Below are 10,129 nucleotides of genomic sequence, written 5' to 3'. Positions count from 1 at the left end.
TATAGCTGGCTACATTGTGCAAAAGCTAACTAAAGTGCTGTCGTGACATTGGCCGTCAGTCGCTGGTAACCACTAAGTCAAGTATCCAGTACCGACATCTCTATACTCTACTCAAGCTACAATACGATGGAAGATTGGTGCGTCCATCAGACGATGTCATCAGGATATTACTAGTTGCAGATCAATACTTTCGTATTGATACAAAGCCAAATCCACTCCATCGTGTGGTGTATTTGATCAGTAGTGTAAGATCCAGTGATGTGTTATGCTTTGGGAAACACCTTACGGATATGGCAGATGGCATATCCAACCACTGCGTCATTGATGAAAAACCTTATTCAGTCGTTTATGATCTCCGACAGCATCATTATGCTAAAATCCTACAATCAAACTGCAAGGTACATCTTTGTGGCATACAATACTAAAGTAGTACTTTTTAAAGGCCAGTAACAATGTAATCACGGTACTATTCATCTGCAGCTATTGTTGTGCTGTTATTCCTAATCTGATTTAGTTCTAAGAAACTCTGATGCACCTTGGCTCAATATCTAGTGCTATACAAATCTCCTTTTACACAGTTTCTGTAATGTGTATGTATAAGTTTAATCATCTGATTACACTAAATTCTGCATTTCCTTGTTTGCAATATTTTGATTATCTTCTATCATGACAGAAGAGCTGTATATGGTTTTACTAAGGATAAAATTGATAGTCTGTGACTTAGCTATAGTCGGAGAGGTGAATCTTTGTTTACACCGACTTTATGCGTAACCTGCCGCATGCTGTGGTGGGTTTTGACAAGTACATGATATCATTGATTTAGTCTTGGTTGACTCAGTGGCTGACACTCCATATCGTTTTACAGTGTCATAAAGGAAGAGTCACCACCATACTTTATACTGTATCTTTTACCTTTTACACTTGGCTTGAGGTCAAGCACAAAAACATCTCATTACCAAGGATCCAGAATAGTTCCAAGAGGGACTATGTTGAGTCTTTTGTGGTTCTTTGTGTCCAAAGTCGTTCTTTGGGGACGCCAATCCTGCAGTGTGTGTATGATGAGGTAAAGCCTCCATATTTTACTCTTTGCATATGGTCTGTGAAAAAACTTTTTACAATCTTCCCCAGGAATGGTTTGGTAACAAGCGGGAGCAATTTGTCAACAGCTACATGAAGGAACATCTTATCAGATGCCTTGCTGAAATCTAACAACGAAGCTTGTATCGCCAATCTGTCTTCTTTATCAATATCATAGCATATATCAGATGTGAACTTGACTATAGCATCTGTAGTGTTAAGGTTCATGGTATAAGCAAGTTGGTTATCTAGTTTAGGAAGACCTTCTACAATGAGCTGGGAGATATCAGTTTCAGCAATCTTTCCAAAATGGAAAAGAAGAGATGTGGATCTTAACTGTTTGAAGCTCAGTGGCGATTTCACTTTATTTACTAACCTCGCTTCAGCTTTTTTTTCAAAACTCTGGAAATATACCTTCTTGGAGAATAGTATTTATGATGTCTGCCATTGGCTCATTAAGAAGATGGGCATACTTTTTGCCCACTAGGAAAAAATGGACGGAATACATAAAAAACTGAAAGACACAATGGAGAGGTGAGTAGCGAACAGGCTCAAGTTAATAACCAAAAGTTTGTGACAGGCTGTTGCACTTCTGCGTCAGCTGTCTCAAAATTATCTTTTTTTACAATCTATTTTCAAAGATGCATTGTATATTCCAATTTATGACTTTTATATTGTTTAGACAACGGTGCGTTTGAGTCCCCATGTCATCTGTACTAAAAACTCATTGCAGTCTCTGAGCAATTCTCAGCTCTTTGCATTGCTGCATCCTTACTTACTCCTCTAAAAGTCTCTTTTAGATGAGTAAGTCGATCCTTTCTTCTCTACTCTCTAATGAAAACGAGCTCTCCATATAGAGTTGTGGTAAAAAACTGTTGCATCACATTTTGCTTGACACTAATTCTAAAATGTGATTCTGCCTTTTTTGTTTCTGTCGACCCTTTCTTTAGTCTTCTGTCAAAGTGCTATTTAGGAACCTTTCAAATTAATAACATAACCTGTTCATTTCATCAGTGTGTGTGCTCAGGCTTTAGGAATGCCTCCATTTTAGTAATCTCACATTGCATTTGAATGTTACTATTTGTACATTAATCTAAGTAGCGTACCTTCAGGATTTTTCTAAAATATTATGAAAACTATCACTGGAATTTCTTGTCTTTCCTTATTAGCCTTGTAAACATGACTGGTTGCAGATTAGATGGAGATTATCAGTAACCACTCTAAATAAGGCTTCATCTATTTTTAGCCAAATTTTGAAAAGGACTAAATTAGTAATCATATTTATGCATTGGCATTCTCCAAAGGAATGCTGTAACCACAGCCCCTGCTATACCTTCTTAACCTCAAGGATGTACAGCAAATGCGTAAAAATGTTTTATGTAGCTACATTTGTTCATATAATCAGTCGAGATAATCCACCCACAAGAGAATGACAGGAAAAGAGAAAAAAGAACTTGAAAATAATTAATTGGTTTTGTATCCCAGCGTCTGATGAAACTTTGAACTTGATGGAACTTTAGTTTGTGAATTGTTATATATTACTTGATTAAGATGTTTTTAGTTAAAACTAAGTTATTTATCTATCAAGCCATAATGTAGTAATTACGATCTGCTAGGTACATATATATTTAGTAAAGTACACAGTTTCTGTGTTTGAAACGCTTTTTTAAAACTGTTATTAAATGCTTTTTATTATTATTTTTAAATCTGTTATTATTGCCTTCTTACTTATGACAACCTCGAAATAGCTTAAAAAGTAATAACAGAGAATTGTGTCAAAGCTTGGTTACCGTGGTTAAAGTGCAGAAAAAATTTATAATAAGGAGTTGAGAATAAAAATAAATATTATCTGTATTTCTTGTTCTTCCTTTTTAACCTCGTGAATGTGACTTGTAGAGGCTTATAAGGAGATTATCAGAACTCACCCTGGATAAGTCTTCATCATTTGTTCTGCCGGATTTTGAAAGGAATAAATTATCAATCATATTCAAGCTTAAGCATTCTCCAGAGGAAAAATGCAATAATAATAGTAGCCCCCGCTGAACTCTTATAAACTCGAGCGTGTGAAGCAAATGCCTAAACAATGTTCTCTTTAAAACCTCTATTTAGGTAAACGCCATAGCACTGTACTTTGCCACCCTTCCCCTATAGTGGTGTTTATAATAGGTGGCGTTCAAATAGAGGGTGGTGCTGTATTTTTTTACTAGCTCATCAGAATGTTGAGAGGATAAATCTAAATCTTTTATGAATGAAGCGATGCTAATATCATCTATATTGTGCACTCTCCTTCAAGCTGAGTGACATTAATGCTGTCGGCCTCAGCATTTTTGCTAAAACGTTCTTCATACACACTGCAGTACCAGATCGAGTTAAACAAGGGACGACTGAGTAAAACAGCCAGAAACAGTTATTAACTATTTCGACGATGCCGATTCCAAAATTTTAAAGAAAAAACCTTTAAGTTTTGGAATTGGAAAACGGACTTCGTTACGGCATAATAAATGCTGTTCCTAAAAAGTATGCTAACCGTATGTTCATTAAAACGCTTCTAAATCATCAAGTCAGATTATAGACCAAATTATGAACAGATCTAAAAACAAAAGATCAGATTTACAACTTAGTGACTTCAAATCAGAGTGCAGTTCTGATGATTGTGGCAATCGATCTTCTCAGGCACTTTACCATTAATTGTTATTGATTTAACCCAATCAATACTAGTACGGTTTTGTGAACACTTTTCTACTGGTCACTTTTCATTAGGGGTTCGTGAAGATCAAAGAATGTCAAAGTGGCAGTCGAATAAATGCGGCGTTCAATTAAAGGGTGGCGCTGTATCGTTCAACAATTCTCCTATAGTGGCGTTCTATTAGAGGTTTTATGGTAATTGGTTTGGTATGGAAAGCCTGACATTCAAACTGCATCAATTTAAGTTGGTGAGTTGTTATTTGTTGAGATTGCGGTGCAGCTTAGGTTGACAATGCCACTGAGTCTAGTGGCGCAAGTGTTTTTGCGCGCAACATGGCCACCGGGGTCTTGCAATCGATATGGGAACCAGGCTTTAGGTTGACGATGCTAAGCAGTATGTCTCAGCCTGATTATCTCGCTAGCCTACACCCTTTATGTATTTAGTTGAAGTTGAGTTGGAAGTCTTAATAATTTAACACTAAGAGGGAAATTTTTGTCAGTGTGTGCAATTGGCTGGATGTAAATATGAACTTTGCCATCATAAAAGGTAATGATTGGGTCTGAACTCCCAGTTTTGAAACCGTAAGTCCGTAACTTATTCTTTTCTGTTATTCTGACATCCTATGATGTGTATCAGACAATCTTTACTATTTTCTTCTCTACTGTCATTAGAGCCGTGTCTGTCCGTCTGACGCCAAACTTGGAAGCTGCGAAAAAAGATTGCTTTAAAAAGGATTTGCACCTGTAATATTCAACTTTCCTTCCAGCACACTACTCTAACACACCAATCAGTCACTTTCAACTGTTGCAGGGTTATTGTGTATGTAGTTACTTTCTGTGCTTTATTGGCACGCTTGACGGGCCCTCACAGCATGGGGGCCTGTTCAGAGGACTAGTAACAATAATTATGTAATTATGATAATATAATAATTATTCTAGTCTCACGATTAAACAAACATACAAAATTTGCCAGCATATAAACTTTGGTAATGTACAACCAGCTAGTGTATTTATATAGTTCTTACAGTGTTTATTTTAATATTTACAAGAGATACATGTACAGAAGAGTAAATTAACTTACAGATTGAACTTTTTGTTTTTCTCAAAATTACGTATTACAAAATATAAATAGTTTATTAAAAAATAAATACATAGCAGTGAAAAAAACAACTATTTTAAATAAATTTGATTATACAAATGTTGGCCTCTTTAAGAAACACCACAAAAGAGAACCTTAAATAGCTTTAAAAACTGAAAACTATGTAGAGCAAATATATTACAGCAAATTTTAATAAAACAGTATTGATAGTAAACTAAACATTGATATTAACTCCTTTAGAGCCACTGGAAGGTATTGTAGACTGGGTTGGTGGTGGTTTAGTGCATCTAACGCTCTGAAGAAGCATCTTTGCGTCCATCTGTTAAGTAGACAATCTGGTTCTTGATGCGAGTATATTATACGACACAAATACACTTTACTATATTCTAATACCTTTTAATACGTTAAAGTAGATTGATAGATATGAGCTTTATAAACTAAATAAATTAATTTACAATTAATTATAATTTATATAATTAAATTAATTTGTAAATCTGTGTTGTTTTTAACATCCTGTTACTGTGTTTTTATTAATAGAGTACCATCAGACAAATGAAGCCTTGAAGCCTGATTTTTATTATTAATTAATGCCTAGAATAATTCACGCATTATTTGAAAGATGATGTTATTTGTACAAAAACATTTGCCAGACACTATGATACCAGAAAATGCGTTGTCAACCATGGCATGTAATTGCATAGCCTCTTTTTTACATCGGGTTGTTGTATAATACGATATTTTAATAGCGTCCTTCTTATGGTTATCATGGTGCATCCAAATTGTCATCAAGGAATCCCTTGTTCTTTAAAAGCATTTTCTAGACTTGCATTTTATGGCTCCAAAGTCTATATTATCTGACCTGGCTAGCGGCAGTCCAGCAACACTAAACTGGGCATTTGATTGCAAGGACTACTGCAACTTCTTATAAATTGAAAGAGAACACTTCTCATGATCAGCAATGAACAAACCAAAGCATGTCTTCCTGAAAACAAATAAAACAGTTTTATATATTTTCATATTTTAGCGTTAACTCTCAGTATTGAGTACTTGCTTTGATATCTGTTTTTAAACTTTATAAATATATATTATATGTAATATACATAGCCTACTACAGTATTTATATACCATAATATATAATAAATTTTATATAAAGTATACAATATATATAGAATATATATAGGTAATATACATATTTATATATACGTATTATATATATGTTACTATAATATTAGCAATAATTTAAATTCAAACAGGAATCTTTTTTTTCTAAATTATGCCAAATATTAAATAAATTTTTACTCACTCGGAAATATTTGTTAAATATAAAGTAAACGATCGGGGTGGAGAAGGTATTGGTAGAGATGAGGGCTGCAAAACACGCGTCGAGGACAAACGTTTGCGTTGTAAACTCAGAGAATCCTGCTTCATAGTTGGTAAATATGGTAAAGTAGAGATTCTGTGGAAGCCAAGCGACAAGTGTGAGAAATGCATCTACCACCAGCATTATCTGCAACTAAAAATAAAAACCAAGAATAAGCATTGGACTGCACAGGCTCCTGGTTGAACTGGTTTGTACCGGCCTTCATCTAGGTACATCGTTCTAGACTTAGACTAGCTGTTAGTCTGTAATTAGCTGATTTCTGTGGCTGACAATTGCTCCAGAAATCACCTGATCAGCTGATCTACTCTGTAGATTGATATGAACAGATGCGAATAGCTCATCACTCCTATCAGTTATAAGTACATCCAGCATTGTATGTTTTAGTTTATGTTTTAGATTATAAACTTTCTGTTACTACAACCTTCAATTCACTACCCAGACTCCTCCGCAATACTATTGGATTACAAACTTTTAAACCACGTTTGTTCAACTCACTCGATAATTCCTGATTTTTGTCTTTTTATTTTTGTATTCTCTTGGAATGAAAAAGATCATTTTGTGAGTGATTACCAATGCTTACAAAAAGTTATACATACATGCATGCTGGCATAAGAAAATGGACTTGCACTCAATCTTCTCTGATTGACCGTCACAACCCAGCAGACATTTGCAAAGTAATCAAGTTTAAAATGCAGTTTGGCTATTTTTTCCAACATTTTAGTCGACACAGTAGTGATTCTAATACAAAACTCGATCAGTTTTCTGTTGAAATTTGTGACAGTCAATTCCCTTCACAAAAGACCAAATCAACCGACCTACCCTGTTAGTTGACAATAATCTTAATCGTGTAAATGCATTTGCCAATCTGATTAGCGGTTGGCGCATGCAACACAGAGCAGAAGTATTGGTGTATTGGAATGGTTAAGTTGATGCTGAAAAAATTTTTTTGTTTGTTTTTCTATTTGTTTATTTACTATTTGCTGCGAGTGAAAGTTCACACTGCGTTTTGGCAACAACATTTTTTTCGTCGAAGACTTTAGCAAAATCTGATGAATTATTGACTAACGTAACAACAAATTTAATTTTCTCTTGGAGACAAATGAGGTGGAATACCAGTCTATTTGACAATGCTATTTCCTCTACATCTAGCAATATGTCTTTAGATTTATGCTTTATGTCTACCGTCATCCTTTTAAAAATAGCTAAATTCCTTTTGTACTTCAAAGGTGATTTAGAATGAGGCCACATACCTGTAAGACATATCTAGTGAATTAGGCATCTCAAGGTTCCAATAATGTAATTATCTATTATAATAAAAACTGGCGTACTTAAATTTTGGTGAAAAATATTATTTCTGTATGCTTTTAGACACTGGCTTAAAACTATTTAAAAAAAACAGTTAAACTCATTTCATGCTTTTGAGATGTTTTAACTTTTTACCTCGTAAACTTTTCATTTTTCTGAACATACAGCTGCGTCTGGTTGGTCTGGTTTTGAATCGTCTGGTTTGAACATTAAATGGACCGAAGCTCGCAACTTTCATAATTTTCACACTAAATAAGCTGATCAGGTGACTTAAAACTTATAAATAAAGTTGACATGCTCTTAATTTTTATTTTATTAAGCTGGTGTTAATTCTTCCATGGAGTCTTTAGAATCTTTTTTGACAAGCTGTCACAAGAGGCTGGTCACATGACTCCAGGGTCATGACGTAAGCCAACCTCTTTTATAACGTGGATATTATTTATGAAGAATTACTTTCAGTTTCTCATTAGTATGAATGACAATCCTTTCCATGAATCAACACTATTACATGCTTGTGATGGTGTTTCTATAATCAAACGAAGAGTGTGACATGTTGTTATCCTAGAATGTCTTTACAATATCTTGAGAAATATTTGTACTCTTGTTTGAGTTTAGTCACCATTGTTTCACCATATCCAAGGCTTTAGAAACTCAGAGAAGTGAAAAATACTTATCTCTTTGTCCATATGTAAAATTGGTTTATCGAAAAAAAAAACTAGCTTCTGCAAAATGTTTGTAGAATAGACTGTTATATTAGGCTGAATGTTGTTTAGTTGCTAATTGGCATGAACTTGGCCGTAAAACATTATGCAGTCTTTTTATAAGATGAATCCTAAAAGTTTTTGACAAAGTCTTGTAAAACTATCTGTATGTTGTGGAGACAATAGGTAGCAAACTTAAAAAACATTTATGTCAACATGTTTTATAAATCGACTCATTGATTTTGTTGACATAATCTTTTAAAAGTCACAACAAGCTAAGAGTATAAAGCCAGAGAAAGAAAAATAAATGATATTCCTGGATGTTTGGTTTGTGGTTTACTCACAGCAGAAACATTTTGCATTACTTCAGCACAGTACATAGCTTTATATCAGACAGAGTTATGCAATATGTACTAAAATGTTACATGTGATATCAAGCTAGGTAAAACTATACTACAATATTACATGTGATATCTTACTAGGTAGAGCTGTACTACAACATTGCATGCGATATCATACTAGGTAGAGTTGTACTACAATATTACATGTGATATCATACTAGGTAAAGATGTAATACAATATTACATGTGATATCATACTAGGTAGAGATGTAATACAATATTACATGTGATATCATACTAGGTAGAGATGTAATACAATATTACATGTGATACCATACTAGGTAGAGTTTTGTTACAATATTGCATGTGATACCATACTAGGTAGAGTTATACTACAATATTGCTTGTGTTATCATACTAGGTAAAGATGTAATACAATATTACATGTGATATCATTCTAGGTAGAGATGTAATACAATATTACATGTGATATCATACTAGGTAGAGTTATACCACAATAGTGCTTGTGTTATCATACTAGGTAGAGATGTAATACAATGATAAGGATAACATAACAGTAATTCATATTTCACTATATAACGTAGAGTGAGTATTGCTACTTTGCTCTGCACTAAATGCAAAACCAAGCGCATTAAACCAACTGCTTGTTTTGCGGTTATATGTGAAGATTTGATTGGCATGTACGGCATAACAATATAGCAAGAGATTTACGATTACAGCTCCCTTTACACTGAACAAGAATGAGAAGCAGCAATGATCGCCAAAAACCAATGAAAAGCAAAATAGTTACCCTAGAGATTGCCTTGCCGTGAGTATTAGAGAGGTGATTGGAGACGGTGTCATCATTCTTTCTCATACAGAGCTTTACAATTATGAGTGTGTATGAAATAACAGTGATAAATGTTGGTACAAAGTACTGCATTGTTACCAACCATTGGAAATATGGTTGGTTTATGATGTACCCAATTTCACAATAAATGTGTCCATTAGGATGGGTTAACAACTCGCTGCTAGACACCGTCAGCATAATCGGGGCAGCAGAGAGTATCCAGATCAGTGCGATGACTGTGCATTTTTCTCTTTTACCGTATCGGGAAGACTGAAAAGGGAAAAATACTATGATGGCCCTTTCAAGACCTATAGCAGCCGTGCTGTAGATGCTCGCTTGGGCAGCTGTCAGAGATATACAGATTGATCCAGCGCACCACGTAACAGTTCCTCGGAAAGGTGGGTATAAGATATTGTCTGTCATCATGGCCGTCGGAAAGAAGGCAGCCATCACCATATCAGCTATGGCTAAGTTAATAAGTTGGATTCGTACTCCCTTGCCTATTTTCTGTCCAAACGCTACAGTTAGAACTGTAAGTAAGTTTAGGAATACTCCTACTATAGTCACACAAATGAAGAAAGCCGCGGTAAGTGAGGTTGTATAATAAGGTATATCCTCTCCAGTAAAATGTCCTGTTCGATTCATCACGAAGCCAGAAGTGATAGGCCTATGTAATTTCAATTAATTTTA

General features: G+C 34.7%; 1 protein-coding gene across 1 annotated transcript; it reads right to left on the bottom strand.

Moving 5' to 3' along the window:
- Positions 1-4,800: 4,800 nt before the first annotated feature.
- On the bottom strand, positions 4,801-10,075 carry LOC137400302 (putative neuropeptide Y receptor 11). The gene is made up of 3 exons (XM_068086630.1): positions 9,401-10,075; positions 6,165-6,374; positions 4,801-5,180 (listed from the first exon to the last, which is right to left on the bottom strand). The coding sequence occupies exons 1-3, from the start codon at positions 9,893-9,895 to the stop codon at positions 5,076-5,078; spliced, it is 810 nt and encodes a 269-aa protein (XP_067942731.1). The 5' UTR covers positions 9,896-10,075; the 3' UTR covers positions 4,801-5,075.
- Positions 10,076-10,129: the final 54 nt, after the last annotated feature.

Source organism: Watersipora subatra, chromosome 7, assembly GCF_963576615.1.
Source record: "Watersipora subatra chromosome 7, tzWatSuba1.1, whole genome shotgun sequence".
Lineage (NCBI taxonomy): Eukaryota > Metazoa > Bryozoa > Gymnolaemata > Cheilostomatida > Watersiporidae > Watersipora > Watersipora subatra.
The sequence above is the reverse complement of the archived record's forward strand: the minus strand, read 5'-3'. Positions and strand labels throughout refer to the sequence as shown.

Excerpts from the sequence above, each read along its gene's own strand:
- LOC137400302 (XM_068086630.1), bottom strand. The coding sequence starts at position 9,895 with ATGGTGATGGCTGCCTTCTTTCCGACGGCCATGATGACAGACAATATC. Across the intron at positions 6,375-9,400 it reads ACGGCAAGGCAATCTCTAGG|TTGCAGATAATGCTGGTGGT; the intron begins GTAACTATTTTG and ends TTTTATTTTTAG. Across the intron at positions 5,181-6,164 it reads TATTTAACAAATATTTCCGA|ATGGACGCAAAGATGCTTCT; the intron begins GTGAGTAAAAAT and ends TCTACTTAACAG.